Source organism: Rhynchophorus ferrugineus, unplaced genomic scaffold (genome assembly GCF_030347505.1).
Source record: "Rhynchophorus ferrugineus isolate W39M unplaced genomic scaffold, kcgeb_rfMv2 rfM2, whole genome shotgun sequence".
NCBI classification, from domain to species: Eukaryota; Metazoa; Arthropoda; class Insecta; order Coleoptera; family Curculionidae; genus Rhynchophorus; species Rhynchophorus ferrugineus.
In genome coordinates, this window is record NW_027472581.1 from 46,148,119 (window position 1) to 46,166,536 (window position 18,418).

The 18,418-nt window shown below is 29.0% G+C and overlaps 2 protein-coding genes and 2 long non-coding RNA genes across 4 annotated transcripts in view; 2 read left to right on the top strand and 2 right to left on the bottom strand.

The window, feature by feature from the left end:
* Positions 1–353: 353 nt before the first annotated feature.
* On the top strand, positions 354–3,827 carry LOC143190094 (uncharacterized). Its single transcript, XR_013004163.1, has 3 exons — positions 354–395; positions 1,073–1,156; positions 3,637–3,827. It is a non-coding gene; the product is annotated as an uncharacterized LOC143190094 (long non-coding RNA).
* Positions 3,828–3,967: 140 nt separating this feature from the next.
* On the top strand, positions 3,968–10,475 carry LOC143191307 (uncharacterized). The gene is made up of 6 exons (XM_076396223.1): positions 3,968–4,149; positions 4,222–4,392; positions 5,419–5,532; positions 5,581–5,772; positions 9,441–9,663; positions 10,205–10,475. Exons 1-6 carry the CDS (start codon positions 4,015–4,017, stop codon positions 10,384–10,386), a joined length of 1,017 nt encoding a protein of 338 aa, XP_076252338.1. The 5' UTR covers positions 3,968–4,014; the 3' UTR covers positions 10,387–10,475.
* A 2,727-nt stretch (positions 10,476–13,202) lies between these two features.
* Positions 13,203–13,847, bottom strand: LOC143191330 (uncharacterized). The gene is made up of 3 exons (XR_013004472.1): positions 13,621–13,847; positions 13,428–13,561; positions 13,203–13,328 (listed from the first exon to the last, which is right to left on the bottom strand). It is a non-coding gene; the product is annotated as an uncharacterized LOC143191330 (long non-coding RNA).
* A 3,894-nt stretch (positions 13,848–17,741) lies between these two features.
* The window catches only part of fusl (transmembrane protein fuseless), a 28,669-nt gene continuing 27,992 nt past the window's right edge, over positions 17,742–18,418 (bottom strand). Inside the window, exons 4-5 of the mRNA XM_076395681.1 lie at positions 17,937–18,253; positions 17,742–17,880 (exon numbers count right to left, since the gene is read on the bottom strand). Of these exons, the coding sequence (XP_076251796.1) occupies positions 17,872–17,880; positions 17,937–18,253 (326 nt within the window). The 3' untranslated portion in view covers positions 17,742–17,871. The remainder of the gene's footprint in view (positions 17,881–17,936; positions 18,254–18,418) is intronic.

Below are 18,418 nucleotides of genomic sequence, written 5' to 3' on the forward strand. Positions count from 1 at the left end.
AAATTTCTCACGGCCTAATTTCTTAAACAATACAATACGAAACAGCCTTATTATAAATATTACTGAAACAGGAAATTTAAGACTTTCGTTCCAATTATGGGTCCCCGATGCGTGAAATTCATCACATTTAGTTTTAACACTGTGGTTGGTTTATTAACGGTTTTCAATGTCTAATCAAATTTCTGAGTATAAATAATTGTAATTTGCAATCAGTTGTCCATAAACATATTTACAAATAAATTTTTATTCATAGAGTTTCATTATGTTCGCTAGAATATTTGCGGTATTTTTCTTTCTAACGGTATGTACTTTGATTGCTCTTAATCATTTTATAATGATAAAAATATATATATTTTAGCTTATTAGTGTAAATATTTTGGATATTAAGGCGCAAAGTAAGTATATTTTTATTACATCTTACATTACGTATGCTTAGTACAATCTTAATTTAGAAAATTAATTTAATACTATTGTTCTCTTGTACTTGCATCAATACACAAGCAAGACGAGTGCGGAAAAACGTCAAAAAATATTTCATGGCTATTAATTATTAGCTGTATTAGTATTTTTGAAATATTGTAAAACAGCGTTTTGTATAATTTTTTAAAAATATATATAATTTAAAGATCTTTTCTTAATTATAATTATTTCTATTTATATTGGATCTTATTTTGTTATATATCATTTTTAATATTTGAATTGTTCAGTAACATATGTCTACCAAAATTATTGTAATTGTAACACATTTTTAACATAATACAGTTTGTATAATTTATTGAGTTTGAAATATGAATATATATTTAATAATTTTTTATATCTATTGAATAATCATATACATTTAAATTGCTGTTAATAAAAAGTCTAAATAATAACGATATTCGTAATATATGATGATAATATAATGATGATTATAAATTAATGATTTAAGATGGTTTAGGACTGTCAACTGGGAAAGTTGACTAAAAATACAATAACCAATATTATTGATGTTTAAGTTAAATGATGTTCCAAAAATTATGTAAAATATGTGTACAGTTTTATAGTAATAATATTTAAAACCGTATTTTTACAGCCTTACCAGATTTAAGCACAATTACCAATCAATTAGGCACACTTCTGACAACTCTTAATGGTGTAGTACAAAACATTAGAAACAGTAAGTAGTAGCAGCACCCCATAAGTTATTTCATAGTTTTCTAATTAGATAACTAATTTTAATTCATCGTAAATAAGATTTATAAAAGAAAATTTTATCATCTTAATATTACCAAAACCTATAATATACTGATTGCAATTTTATGCAAAAGTGATATTGCAAAATCCATAAAATATATTAATCTATATCTTTTTTTTAATATCTTATATTTATTTCACAATTTGTTTTTAACACATATTTTTGTTAATGTTATTTAAATTTGCATAACAAATAAATAATTTACATAATTGTTTTAAAAGGCAACAAAGATTAAGGTAAAAAATGGGCGTTTTTGTTTAAATCCAGAAATATTACTTACGTTGTATATATGACAACAAATTTGAATTTTAAGTTCGTTTTGAGTGTACAGTAAAAGCTTCTTATTCACGGGATATATAGGTGATGAAATATTAGAGACTTAAAGCAACAGATATTGTTATTTTACTTTAAAACTATTTTATTTTCTGATAAAAGTGACGATTTGTTAAAAGGCGAGCACAAAACGATACTGGCGATATCTAGACTTCTCACTCATCACGCCTTTCAATTTATCATAAATGCACCATTTTTTTTTAACAAACATTATCTTATAGAATAAGATACTTTCCTCGTAACTAAACAACCAAAGGGATGTACGTGATAACGATCATGGGGCAACGCCCCATCTAGACAGCTTATAGCTGTAGTAAAATTATTTGTGAGTATCGCCTGGACCTTCAATTTACCTTTCACGATCTTCTGAATAGCACAGTTTTACCCAAATTCCCATGGTTTATCCTGTACAGAATGGTATTTCAAGATTTAGCGACTCCAAATTTCAATAGTTTAAGGCTGAGAAACTGAACTACTGCGATTTTATTATACTATGTTAGTTCTTAGCATTATCTGTATGCCTTCGGTGGCCTTACTCCCCAAGGTTGGACCCTTACTGGAATGGTTGTGCCAAGAATTTACAGACTAGTGGTGTTTTTTAAAGCATCGATATTTCCCAATTCTAATAGTTTATTAATAAAGGTGTTTGAGTACCTTTTATCGATCTTTTATGACATTACAGCATCGATACACATCAGCTGCGATACCTGTATTTTTCTCGATATGTAATTTGATGAATAAGAAGTTAATTGTATGAATAATAAAAATAACAGTCTTATGAATCATACATACTGCGCCAGTTATGAAATGTGAACAGTTTGACATAAACTTTTACGATATATAAAGTTATTTTATTTTGCTTAAAGAAATTGATACTTATTGAACGGTGAGGACAGATTCATGATATTTTCTATCTAATACGGTTTTTCCTTGTGCAAACAGATAAAACAGTATTAATCGCACGATATAACATATATTTCATAAAGAGATTTAGTAAATATAGGTTGAGTATAGCAAACAAAAATATGAAATTGGCATTTAAATATAATTGTAGGAAGCACAATCCAAAATCGGAAATAAAATTTGTAAATTAAATTAAGGTTACCTTTTCAATTTCACGTCGGATTCTGTCGAGTCGGCACTTTATGATACAAGAAAATTTTCTTATAAAAAATTTTCGAATATTCTCATCTCCTGTCATTCAAATCGTCACAAATTGAGCTATATTCGCATTAAATTCAGAATTTAAATAAATTGTTTATTATTTTCGATAGTCAAAGCAGACAACAGCTTTTTCAAGTAATTATTTCAGTATGTCCCATTCGTATTCACATTCCATGAGTAGTGCGTCTAATATAATTAGAATTTGAGGGCCTGCATGATTCTTTAGACCATGGGTTGAATTATAGACATAGAGTTATGATAATCAGTAATAGTTTAATAAGGGGTACTCCCAAATATAGCACTTCTAACCCGAAACTCTGACAAGTTGCCTTCCTTTCTTTAGTTCTTTACAGTGCGAAAATTTATGGATCTGTAAAAAACTAATGACTTTATTTCCTACCTGAAGGTTCAAATGGCAGTAGCGAAATTTTCATGTGAGAGATTTTGTTTATGTTTGGCTTTATTTTCCAATTCAGTGCAGTATCAGCTGCATTAAACACTTATTAGTTTCTATTTGCTGTACCAACAATTCAGTTCAAAAATTCTTCAGAATATATTTCTTGCGTTACTTTTCTTTTGTATACAGTTGCAGCTTCTATAATTTTAATGCTATCCACCTTACCTTATTACATCACCTTAAAGTATTTAATGAACTTTCTAATGCTTGTAATACTCCTTCAGTATGTTCATTATGTGGTTCTATAAAATGTACATAAAACACATGTCTTTTCCCTGATTATTAAACCCTTTATTGACAACACTGAATAACTGAATAAGGAAACCATAAACAAAGCTTTTTATTTGTTGTATTCAGACGAAGTACATCATTTGATTTTATTAGTATGATTAAATTATTAGAAATGGTATTATTATTACACCTAACATATGTTTTTTTTTCTTTTTAGTTACAACATTAATACCAGGAAAACGCTAGCATACTCTTCATATGGATATTTAATATAATTTAAGAATTTAGAATAGATTTTATTAGATAGTTAGAATAGAACACAACATTAGTTCTTCTATATTTTTGTGATTAATTTTATAAAAATATTTAATATACCAATATATTTATTGTTATAATAAGTGTATTAAATTTGAGTGGTAGCTTTGAAAATAACATATAATGAAGTATTAATTATTTGATTCACATAAAACTTATAACCCTAGGAAAAATAACCATGGTAACCAACTATTATTGATAAAATATGTCTTTGTGACAACATTCATGTCTAGGTTGTTTCATATATCTAGCAATATCTGTCAGTATTATTTTAAGGAAAATGAAAAAAAATGTTAAAGTAAACTATCCTAAACCAAAGCCGAAAATTCGCCTAGAAGATTTGGGTGATGTTAAAGAACCAGAGAGATATTCCATGTATCATATACTGATGGAAAATCTAAAATTGGCTAAACGAGTAATTGGTTTAATTATGTGAAAGTATAAAAATAAAGCAAATCATATTTTTGACCAGTTTAAATAATTTTAGGCCACTTATCTTCATCGAATTATTTACACAGGACACCATACATTCGACTGTTACGATAAAGCTAAGAAAGTGTTTCAACAGATTATCACTAAATGTAATGAAACGTATTGTATAGAAAAACTTACTGGATTTCTTTTATATTATCCTGAGTACTTCGTTCATATGGTTGAGGTAAGTGGAAGCAAGGTTGACTAAGGCTTTTGTACATATCTTTAATAACTAAAAACTCATATTGCTATATTACCACTGATAAAGTTAATATCAAAATATGTAATGCTAGTTTCACTACAATTGCCATAATTTTAACTCTAAAAATTAAAATAATATGACTTCATAATATATAATAGATAATTATTTTCAGTTAAGGTCGGTCTCAATTCTCGTCCTTTGAATAAATCTAATGATTTAATGTTTTATCTTATATTTGGTATGAATCCTGATACAGGTAGAGCATATTGCTACCTAAAATAATAATGAGTAAAATTTTACACAGATATCAAGATTTTTTATAAATTGTCTGTCATTTAAGTTATGCTGCATCGATTTGAGGAAGTGGTAATCAGAAGACCGACTTCAACGGTTTGCTGAGAGTTGTCATGTCAGAGCATAACCATTTATGCGTACATTTTGGGCTTTTGCAGGAGTTTTTGAAACAATACGTCGTTAAATTTATTCAGTTGATATCTATAGACATTAATTAATTCGGTTTTACCAAGTCATAATAATCTACACATTGCTGGTTCCAACATATGAATGGCGTAACCTTATGCCTACGAATATTCTGATTCGGTGTTAATGTGGATGGACTAACCCATGATTTTTTGGGCTTTTTGGCCTGGAAAGCAATGAAGCTGCAATATTCGAAGTGGTATTTTCAGTCAGTTCGTGTGTTAATCATTTTCCTTTCTTTTAGATTATTAGAAGTTATTTTATTCTACTGAAAATTTCAAAACTACACTTATGGAACATACATTTTGTTCCTTAAATCGAATGTATAAAGCAATGAAGTGATATTGTGAAAAGTAATAAGTCTACTTCGACGAATAATTTAACATTACTACTGTAGATACTATATATTTTTTTAAATACCAAGTCCTAAGATATAATAAACAACATTTGTATCTTACGAGCTACCTTTATATGATCTGTATTTATTCATTATTACTAATTAATTGTTTTAATTTAATACAATTTTAGAGCGATGAAGACAATTTAAATAAGCATTTAAAATATTTATTACAACCCGATGCTGATCACTCAACCAACTTGGGTAAGGTTAAATTATTAATTCACGTATCCCACATTAATCAGGTAAAAAATCGCAGTTATGTATATATTTTATTGAATTGAAAAATTTAGAGGTTCATTGATGGATGGGCATCCTTCACTGGTATACCATCCAAATTATTGGAAAAGTTGGATGTGGAGGCTGATTTACAGTCATCGGCACGATTTATTTATAACTGCATCAAACGAATTTATATGTTGATCAGTAATTATTCGGACGATCAACTTAAGGAGAAAACTGACTCCCACACCAAATCACTTGAGGTAGGTTAATCTATTTGATAACTTAATGTATTATTCTATATTAAATGATAGTAATAGCTAGACTAGAAAGCTAGTAGATAGTATATATATATATATATATATATATATATATATATATATATATATATATATATATATATATATATATATATATATATGTTAACAAATAAAAGAGAGAGCGACCATAATTATTTAAATAAAAAAACCTTTTAAATAAAAATTTATTGGCCCAACAGGAAAGTTCATTCAGTCAATGAACCAAGATAGACTGATACATTTCTTATATATACATCAATACAATACATACATGATACTTCATATCTGATTGTTATATAGGGCCGTATAGAACTGGATTTAAAAGCTGAAGTGATATTCATTCCTGTTTCAACATGTCACCAATCTGGAGAATATCATTTTACGAGCGTAATTTTGCGTCTCTTGTTACTGCCGACCATTTCGCCAACAATTTTTGATTAAAATCATTGAACTAATATTGGTAGACTTCAGCCATCATGATTTCATTCCAATTTAGCAGTTCTTAGCCTGAGGATCAGGAAACTGCGGTTTTGTAAATCTATATCAAGGTCAAATGGCCAATTCGTGTTGCAATTACTTTTCAAACAAATCAACTCTTGGATTTGGCATTATATGCAACAATCCATTTCGTTGCTTTTGAAAGTCTTTGCTTGTCTCAGTGGAAAACTATTTCAGTTTTCGGGAAAGCGCGTTACATCTTAAAGCTTTGGTTATTGAATATATTTAGTACTACCGAAAACTTGGCTACCGATTACTTGGTTGGAATTAATACCTAAAGAACTGATGCCTCTATTTATTAAAAAATTATTATCAAATTCATTTTTAAAGAACTACGAGTACGAGTTCAAAAATTCATTAGTTTCTATATGAAATTATATCGAAATTGTATTTAATATAAGATCAAAATGAACTTGATCTAAAAGTGTGTCTACTCAGATGGAGGCATTTTAATGAGAACGAATTTTTTAAACTAACATAACATTTTTATCAATATCAAGTACTGCACGGTTACCAACATCGACACACCACTTTACACATAAACTGATAATCAAACCCTATAACTTGTTACTTACACTTAACACAGTAAATACATAGTAAATACTAAACCTAGCAAATATCTGCAAATACGGTTGTCATCGTGGGGATCTTACTTTATGAAATTAGTTGATTTTAAAAAACAATTGATTGCATTGTCTCTCATTGAATCCATTATCAAAAAGATAACTTAGGAGTATAGACCTAATTAGTTATAATATCTAATATTTTTAATTCGTTAATTCACAACTTAAAATCTTTATATTTAAATTTTTAACGCTATATGCTTTAGTATACATAGTTTTCGAAGCTGTATTTTAAAAAAATGTAACTGTTTTTTTTTTCAGAAAATAAAGTATAAAGAAGACTGGTTTTATATTTCTTAAAATACTATTAATGTTTTAACAATAACTAATATACAGTAGTGGTTGATAGTTTAAGATTACTTACATACTTTATGCTATATTATGTTATTTAATTTATTATGTAGGTAGAGGTAATTATTAACACAAGCGTAATCCTGTCGTCACATTTAATGACTAATAATAAATAACAATAAAAGTTATGATTTCGTTTTCGTAAAATCACATCTATTTTTAAAATATGACAAGGAGTTATACAGAATTATTTATTATACAAATATTTATTATAAATATTTGTTATTTATACAGAAATATTATATTGTCTTTTTAGATCGTAAATTGTATTGTATAAAATTGTTTCCATAGAAACCCTAGCATGTAATGTAAATCATTGTTCAAATTTAAGTTTATTTAAAGTAAATAAGTGTAAGATATGAAAAATAATAATTTGTAATTAAATTATTGACATAATCAACAACGACCAGTTGTATCAAATTATATTAGATATTTCGTGGACTTGGAAGGTAACTGTAATTATGGGAATTGACATTAGCGGGTTCTGGTTAAATAGATCTAAAAATTTCTAAGTTGTTTTACATTGGCGTAAAAATACTCATGGTCTTGCTTAAATATTCTTATTATTTAATATTTTAAGAATATTTATTCAATTATAAATATAATTGAATAAATACTCATTTATGGTTCATATTTAAAAGTTCTCCCAAAAACACTTAAGAAAATTTATTAAAATTTAGAAAATATAATTCAAGGAATTTTTTTATATAACTCAAGATTGATAGAAGAAAAGCTCTACACGAAAAAAGGAGTATAAGGAGGGTACAAAGAGTACAATACAAGTAGTACAAGGCTCACTCAATAATTTACTTCAAGAATATATAAAAACCCATTTTTCTTGCTAGATTTTGGAGCTCTATACGTATTTCCAAATTCGATCAGAGCCAAACCCAGCGAATACGGTGTATGTTATATTAATTTTAACTTTAATTGCATGATTTTGATTCTCGAAACTATTCAAGTATTATTTTGATGCAAGAGAACCTTTTTCCTTTTCAAATAGGGAGTTGTTATAGTTATTTCTTTCTTTATTACTTCGATAAACCTATTCCATAATGACACATAATACTACGTTTTAAGTATTCATTGTAGATGATTCCTAAAAACGACGAAATCGTCGACGACAGTCTTGGAATTTCACGAGATTTTATTCAATAATATAAAATTCCAGTTAATTAGCACAAACTGAACAATATCTAGCCCTATGTCATTTACGTTGTATAAAAATATATTTCCATCATCCTGTTAATACTTTACAAAGTATTACTACTATATATGTCCAAATTATTTGTCCCAACAGAATTATCTGGAATTCAACTGTGAGAATTTTTTATCCTAATAAATCTAGAATTCCTCTCTTCCTCTATTAAATTTCGAAATAAAACTGCGTGCTTTAATGAATTTAACGAAGGCCTAATGAATTGCTTTATAATCATTGATTGAACATTACAAATGTCGATTTTCTTACAGTAAAATTAGTTATTGTTGGCAGCATCTGTTCAATCTACTTCGTTATTTAATAATAACATGATAAATATTTATCATTAAAATTCGTGTTCGGTAGGATCCCAATTTTGATCGACTAGATTCATCATTCAAAATAGAAATGGTCATTATACAATATTTTATAAGATTGACTTATATAACACTTGGTCAAAATATAAAAATCATACCCAAAGATCCATTGAAGAGTAATATCTCAATAATATAGGACTCAATGGGTTTTCCTTTTGACCATTTGACCGGCTAATTCCAAGGAACTTTTATAGATGATGCAATAAGAATGCATAATATTCTGCAGTTAGACTTCTTTTTTTTCAAATATTCAATGTAGATGAGATTGTGCACACCTAAAAATCATGACCATTGCCTTGTTCTTCTTTAACAACATCTTAGTATTTTTGAGATCATGTTCATTTTCAAATATCTATTATCCTCAAGTATAGCTTTAAAATTGCTTTTTTCCGTTTTTTTAAGTAAATAAAGATTTTTTTATTTAATCAACAATAAAAATTAAATTCGGCGATTCCATGGGTAATGTAGGATATACTATGAAATTAATTACAAATGAAAATAACACCAACCAGAATATAAATTCTATATCAGTTCCGAAATTATATATACAGTTACAATGAGAAGCATCTAATACTAATTTTATAGAATTCGTCGGTAAGCACCTTTGATAGATGGAAAGGGAGTTCCTTGTTATACACCACTTCATTCATGACTACACAAGATAAACCTGGACAGTCACAAAAAGATTACGTAATGTTTCTTCCGGAATACGAATTACTAGATTTTGCCATTAAATCCAATTTTACCATGCCATTGTCTGACTATTATAATTTATATGGCGTTGTTCCAATGAGAGATATTTATAAAGGTAAGACGATATCATAATAAGTTCTTTATATTATTTATATGTATGTAATAAGATAAGAAGAAGAATTATTTCGATATAACATATAATAGATTCTAAATCACAGATAAAATGTTTAAATATATACACACATAAATATACACACATGCCACCAATTACCCTCCTTATTTAATTATCTACTTGTTGGACTGTGTGTTCATCGGAACCCTTGTGTCTTTCTACTTTATTATCTTGATCAGATGTTTGCCAAGTGTTTTTGTCCTCGTGAAGGTTTTAGTGTTGTCACCCAAATCTTCCTTCACCCTCTATCTCTGTCCTTAGAATTACCTCGATAATATCCGTAACCAAAAGAAGAACATCCCTAAGGACGGTCTCTCATTCTGTTTAAACCACCTTCACAGTCCACAAGGTGTTCCCGCGTCATCTGCCACTTGCCTTGATCGTTTTTTTTCTGATGTTGATTGTCCTGAAGTTGTTACATATAAATTAATAATAAAGAAAAATATCTGTACTATAAGATATTATATTACACATTTGCTTTTAGATCGAGTATGGCCTGTACCACACGATTTTATTCCTTATGATATATTTGAAACACCATTCGACTGCTTGGTGGAATTCCCAAGAGAAATGCGGGAAAGCTCAGTTTTGTTCAAGACTAGTTCGACACTCATTAGCAAGAATGAAGCATCAAGCAGCCACGTAGAAAATGTTAAAGGATCTTAAATATATTTTGCTTTATATCTATTTATTTTATGTCCTGATGAAGTGTCCTATAAGAACTTATTATTTTAACGCACTTTTAATATTTACTGTAAAGCAAAAATAAATATATATTATTCAAATGTCAATTATAATCGTTTCTATTAAAGTTTAAAGATTTCAGTTCAGCTCTTCCCACTATTATCTCATATGACTTCTTTAATGCACTCCAAATCCCTAATAATCTCTACATATGAGACCCCATTATCAAAAATCAAAACTATCGAATAAATATTCAAAATTTAATTTCCAAATTCCATAATTTTCGGAAAAACTTCATTTCGGAAAAAGTTCATTGTTTATAGTTTAATAAACAAGCGAAAACTTGAGTGAGACTATGAAACTGTAAGTTGTAAAAGTAGTTAAGTTAAATTTTGCCTGTTCACTGTCACTCAATGTAAATATACACATCACAACCATAAAACGAAAAAACTATCTTAAACTAAAATTTTAACTTAGAAGCGAACCAAGCAACATTTTTTATAAACATTAAATTTTGAATAATTCAAGGTTATGCGACCTGCACCGCTCTAAATCCTATAAGGAATGGCAGCTATTCTTCCACCTTAGAAGAATTGTATATTTCAGGAAGATAAGATACTATAAATAATATAATATTCATAATTAATATTCATTTATTACGAATACCGAGTATGTATAAAGGTATCTTCTAATGTGGATACTAAGTTGTTCAATAAATTATCGGAAACCATTAAAATTGTTTAAATTGTTTTCTCCTAAAAAATCAATGTGGGAAGAGTGAATGTGTGTGGCAATGAAGTGACGCACTAAAGAGTTGTAATCTTCATTAAAGTCGCTATTGAATGTCTATTTGTTTATTCCATATAATGTTTATTCCATTTTCAGATTTAATTTAAATTTAAAAAAATATGCTCATATGAAAGGTGAAATATTAAAATATCAGTTCCACCAAACATTATCCCAAGCGATGAAGGGTGTCCAAATTGCGATAGTGATCATAACTATAAAATTAGGCATTATATCAATTGACATGAATATGTTTACTGAAGAAATGACAAGCACTAATACACTACGATTGGAGGGTGACAAAAGGCTCAAGGAATTCATGCTATTGTGGCTCTATATTGGAGCATGAAATGGTAAAATGTAAAATCACAGTTGCTGTTGTCTTCGAGCTACGCGTTATTAGATCTTAAATTACCCACTTTGTTTTGTCATTCATTGGTCAGTGGTTATCAAGTGTCAGTTTTATGGTCGACACAAGAAAGGCTTCTAGTGTGATTGCTATTCAACATAAAGCATATCTCGTAGCCATTCTCACCTTATAAACACCTACTGAAACAATCTTAGATATAGTTAAAGCTACATTTTGTAACTAAATTCATGAAGTTTTTTAATATATTTTACAGTCTCCTCTTTACCTACTAGCGTTTATCTGTACTAGACTTACAGTTTAACATGGGCTTCGAACATTGGTCCTCGGCATTAAGCCTACCGACTGGCAAGTGAAAAACTTTGGAATCATCCCAGAAGACATCCGGTCTTACCCAACCTGGTTACTGGCGTGAATGGTATAATTTTCCTTGTCGGATTATGCACTATTGCCCCAGAAAGATGCGAATACATGGCTATCGCAACAGCAACAGGACCGTCCTGTCGCCTTTACCACTGCGCCACCAAGCCAGAAACTTGAAGAAATGCTTAAATTGATACTAAATATTCTGAAGACCGGATACTTGAATGTATATAAAGTTTCAGCCAGAAAATGGTTTTGAATAAAATGAATGAATGAAAAGTCGGACGAAACTTGAATATCGGACGTTGCATCAAACACTTAGGAAATTGAACAGTAGGAGTAAATCTTCCAACGATAACATTCAAAAAGCGGATGAAATCAATCAAGCAATTGAAATTCCAGAAACTTCCGAATGGCAATATATTAATTGTTATTTTACCAACGTTTTCTATCGATTGTTGGAAAATTATTTATGAAAATTATGCAAATGAGACTTCAAAGAGCAGGAAAGACCAGTATAGACCGAATCGCAGTTGTGTAGATACATGCGTGCGATTGTGGCTTTTATCGATTTTCGCTTTGCTTTTGACTATAAACACTGACCTCCACTTTGGTTGTCCCTCTAAACAAAATTAATTAACCATCTTACGATGCGAAAATATTAATATCCCAGATGGTGTACGCCGAGGAGGTGTCGTTTCACAATGGCTTATCAATATAGTATTCTAAGCAATTAAGAAAACATAAAAACAAGCCTGGCGTTCAATATGATGCTATAAACTCCCCTACCCGATCAGATGCTCGCCGATGATAGCGCTATATTCCGCTGATATATGATAGCTGATACAGATTTTGAAGCTTCTAGCGTTCTTTGTAACATACATTGTATTGCAGCCATATAATGTGGCAATTAATAAAGAAAAGTCCAAAATATTGACAACCGAGGGATCTTCTATTATTGTAAATATCAACGTAATCTATTAAAGCTAGTTCAAGAGTTCAGTTATCTGCGATCCATAATAGAGAAAAAGGAAATAGTATGTTCTGGCGAAGTAATAAGCCGAATCGGCCAAAATGCATAAGATTTTACTTCTTTAAGATAGTGTGCGTGGAAAAGAAGAAATATTGTACCGTTAATGATAAAAAACTAGCTGGACTAATCTAATCTAACTAGTGTGTTTGTCTTCTTCGATATCTTTCTTAGTAGATTGCCGTTGAAGCCCTTTTATCAGCTAGACATTCTTGCGAATTAATGAAACACTTTACTTTACAATACTTAATTTATTTGCACTAATTACAATTTAAGTGAATCAAGGCGATCTTTCATATGGGTCTTTCTATGTAGACTTCTTGTCCCTGACCTCACGATTTATTTCGAACTGTGAGTTCAACAAACTTAATTGAAAGACTGAAGAAGTAAAAGAGGATTAGAACACCTTGGTTCGAACTATTTGAGGTGGCATGTATGTCACGTCTACTCCCAAAGTATACTGGATTTGCCACTCACCTTATCTTCTAACCAATGGTCAATTATAAAAGTTTTTCCATATCCCAAATAAGCCAGAGGCCAGGTAGCGGTCTCAAAACTTGATCAAATACTGACTAACAATATGCTGGAGGGGCCAAAATACCGCCATAAAGCTATAAAAAGGCAGATATTATAAAAGCGGTGGCTTGGGAAATAAACATTAGACATTTACAAACATAATGAACAATTTTACTAATTTATCTCTCCGACATCTTTAACAACACTAATCCTAGACTCCGCCTTATTCGCACGCTTTTCTCGCCAATCCTTCTGTATGGCTCCGAGACTGCTACTTGAGACTTTTACATTTAGGACATTTACAGTCTGACATTTGTAAGTTTGAAGTTTTTCGAAGGCGATGACTCAGACAAATTCTCTCTGATATCGTATTAGAAATGAAGTCTTTTTTGGTGCGACAATCGGTGTATAGTTGAGAAACAAATTCAGAGACCCAGATAACAATGCTTTTGACATATCTATCGTATGAAAGGTGAAGTAGTTTCTTATACATTTCTATAGCAAAATGGACCTTTTGGGTGGAAGACGCACCTAGCACCTTCAAAGAAGATATGGATCAAAAGGAGATTAACATTTTCCGAGAGCAGAACAGTTTCGATCGATCGCCAACACGCCTAGGCAGCAACAGCAACTGCCATTGATAAACAGGTCTTGTTGAACAGATTACTATTTGACGGCTACTCAGACCTATCTAAACAAACATTTATTATATATTACTGTGGTGCTTGTTTCTGTCACATCATGTCTATTATCTTTTTTTATCGTTTCTTAGGGTTCTTAGATTACTTATTCTCTCTCTCTTAATTATTTCTGTAATTAATGGCTTTATGAACAGTTATTTTAGGTTTGCATTGACTGTATAAATCGAATTTCTATCAAAGTATTCTATAAAGAGAACCTTCAATATTTTCAAGATTTAATAATTAATGTTATGTGTTATTATATGTCTAAAATGTATTATTTGTTATAATACAATAATATATTTTACGTATTATGACATGAAGTCTCAGTTTCAAAATAAGATTTAACATTTTCTCATAATTTTTATCATGATCTTGAGATGTTTTATTATTTGTCTCACTTACACATAAGCAAACATTCGTCATTCTCATAGTTCCAGTGCGATCGAAACATTCTACGTTCGTAACATTATGACGTGTTTGTTGTTAAGTCAAGAAATAATCCCGTTTCAAAACACTTAAAAACATTAACTGTAGCCGGAAGCACAATAAATAATTGATCAAATTAGAGAAGCAAAATAGAGTTAGATTGGCATTAGTGCTGACATCCTGACCCACAAATAAAGTTTTGTAGACTAATTTAACTAATGGCGGATGCGGGCCTTTGTTAATTCGCTAATTCGGTCTACGAGTAGTCTGTAGGCGAAATTATACTGCTTCCATTAAACATACGATACAAATTCATCGTTTAAATTAAAATCTGCTTATGACAATATACGCAATGGTAATTTTAAATGACGATTTATTTAAATGCGTATTTATAAATATTACCTATTTATGTTTATTAATACTTGAAATTTTGTATATTTTAAAGTCTAATTATATGTTATATTAATATATTTTTGATTGTTTATGTTTTAAAGCTGTTTGACAATATACTTATAGCTAGAATCAAACAGACACCTATGATTTTTTTAATAATAAATTCTCAATAGCATCATAGATGGCGCGCTATTTTTCTATTATTAATATACTAAGTGTTTTTCATGATAGGTTTAGAATGTTTTATAACGAGCCCTGTAAATATTTTCTATGAAATATTGATTTTATATCAACAATTTCGGTAAATAAACTAGTATAAAATATGAATAATATAAAGAACGATTTTGTCTTATACACAGAGATTAGACATTATATAAAGAACTGATCAGTGTATTTATTAGGCGCTGGCATGTATTGTGATCGTTCTATCACTTTAAAAAGACGAGAAATTTGAACAATATATATTAATCAAAATACATTCCATCAATTTTCCAAATAGTTCTAATTTTTCTGATATGGCAACACTGTGTCAAATGCGGGCAATGCCAAAAAAGTAATGAGATCTAATTATAACGTTTCGCATTTCTTCAGCATTTCCAAACTATTACTTGTCATTACTGATTAGTGCAATAATATATCATTTAACATGTTGAATTGATCTCAGTAAACATCTGCAGTGACAGTTTTTTGATCAAGATCAAGAATATCTCATTTCGATGTCGATATAGTGTCGATGTAATTTGATAGCTTATGTCTTTTTGCCCTTGGGATTACCGTGGCAAATCTACTTTTCATCACCAGTAACAATACACGAAAGAAAGGTTTTCTTTCTTTGATTAGCAAGCAATGAATACCTACCGTTACCACCGAATAAATGGCTACCTTAGGAGGTTGAGTTGAGTTTTACACTATTCATCAGCAGATTCTTTCAAATCTAATAACGAAAAGTAACGTATGTTGAAAATGCAATTTTGGCCGGTTCATGATTAGCGGTGAATAACTCAATAGTAAAATGTCAATAGAAAAATATCAAAACCATCTAACAAGTTAACAGTTAGGTTAGTTTGTTTAATAGTTGTTTACATGAATACTTCGCATTTTCACCAATAGATATCCTGATCAATATAAATGGGCACCTAATATAATGAACTTATTTGAAGAATTACTCACGTTTACAACTATAACTGCTTATAGATGTGCTTGTTATTATATTTCTTACCAACGAAAAAGAATAGTCAAAGGTTGATAAGATCACCACACAACTTTAAATACTTTGTAATATTATTTGAATAATTCAACACTTTGCACACATCGATAAGTCTTCTATGCATAGATTAAATCTTCTTCGTTAGCCAGAAGATGCAGGTAGTGAACCGTTATTATATTTTGGATCGTCTTTCTGTATGCACAAGTTGTCAAATCATGTTTCACGAAATGTAATAATTAGATTTTTCAAGAATTTCGTGATATATATAAAATAATTGTGAATCTGGGTCAATATTAATACATAATTCATAAAAGGATATTGATATAGACACTGATATAATATTCGAGAAAATAAGACGAATTGGTCAACTTTTGAATCTTCCTTTCAGTTCTTTAAGATGGTATATTTAACTCATGGAAATTAAAACTCATCTACAAGAAATGCTGAGATACTGCAAAGATTTGGTATCAATATCTTAAGTATTTAAGGTATAGAAATGTATTTATATTGTATTGATATATTTATGTTTGAACAACTATGACTTTAAAAAAAGTAAATGTATTGACAAAACATGAAAAAAATTTAGTGAATGATTATTATTGATTGAGAAGTAAATATTCTATCTAAAGGCTGGTTAAATTATGAATTGAATTTCTGTGAATTTTTCATTTATTTTATCAAGCTCTACTTTATTATAAATTTTTAAAATAAGTCGCCTATATTATTTTATGTTTGTTTCCATTGTCTTGTTTTCATCTGTCTGCATATCACAATTTATACTCCAATATTCAACTTTCAATATCAACAGAGAAATATTACACCAGAATAAGTGACTCATGTCTCCTGAGTTTTAAATTTCTAAAATTTTTAATTCCTGAAATAATCATGTGTCATTCTTAAATCAGCATATTGTTTTTGATTAGACAAATAATTATAATCATTACAACGCAATTAGTAACAATTTATATCGAAAGTGTCAAAACTATATATTTAGATTATGGTCTACAAATAAATACAAGTTTGTTATCCTAAATGAATTATTCACGGAGGAAAAGTAAAAAATAAATTTGAGCAGTCACTTTCTAAATAAATGATTCTTATTTTCTTTATGATAAGCTTTTTTAAAATTGCTATAAATAACAAAAATGTTGTTGTTTTCTTCATGTTTTCTTTTCAAATCATATCTAATGTATTTATTTAAATATTTGTGCATATCTTTTATTTAACAACTATGTCGTTATCCATACAACTATGTTATATAAGAAAAAGGATTAATTTTTCTACAAAATTTATTGGAAAATATGCATATTTACAGCTTAAATTTAACATATAAATATGTATTGTAAAGTGAAGTCAAAATATTGTAAAACGCTTAATTTTCTTCTTGGTTCAGTTAGAAATAAAAATCAAAAAGAGAACAATAAAACAATAATTATAATTAAGAACAGACAACTAATAATTAGTAATAGAATAAAATATATGTTGGTAATAGAAAATAAGTTTCTGTTTTAAAAACAATCACCAAAATAACTGAAATCACTTTACAATATAATATTCAACCTTAATTTATCCTACTAAATAAATAGTACATATATCTACTTAATATAACAATGATTGAAGTTATTTTAAAAATATTTATTATACTTTTTCTTGGTGACTAGCAGATCCATCAGTATTAAATACCCATTTGGAATAATCACGAAATCTGCAACATTTTTTATTAGTAAATAATTAGAGAATATTTACAAATATATTGTATACCTCGGAATAATTTGACATTTTTTTGTCATTTGCTTCTACAATTGTGCTAATTGTGTTGATAGCAACCACGTGATTATTTTCTTTCATTTGGTATTTTCCCATTTTGTCGGACATTTGCATTTTCAAATTAAATTTCTTAAGTTTCTCCGCTTGAAAAATCAGTCGCAGGTAGTAACATGGCAAGACTACGCACTTTCCATTAGGTTCTTCGGCATCAATGTATACACCCCGAACCAGAAGTGAATTGGCGCATCCCAAAAGAATAAGGAGAGTTAATGATACGACGAATGTTATCCAACAACTCATAGCTTGGTTATCTGAAAAATAATTCATTAAAATTAAATATAGATAGATATTTAAAAATTTAAATTAAAATGGTTATTGATTTGGATTTTTTTTAAAAATTATTCAGAAAAAAAGACTATTGTTCACTAATCACTACTTTGTCCCATTTTGTACTACTAAAATCAAAGAGATTGGTA

Coding starts and splice junctions, on each gene's coding strand:
- LOC143191307 (XM_076396223.1), top strand. CDS start 4,015: ATGAAAAAAAATGTTAAAGTAAACTATCCTAAACCAAAGCCGAAAATT. Junction 4,393..5,418: donor ACTTCGTTCATATGGTTGAG/GTAAGTGGAAGC, acceptor ATACAATTTTAG/AGCGATGAAGACAATTTAAA. Junction 9,664..10,204: donor AATGAGAGATATTTATAAAG/GTAAGACGATAT, acceptor ATTTGCTTTTAG/ATCGAGTATGGCCTGTACCA.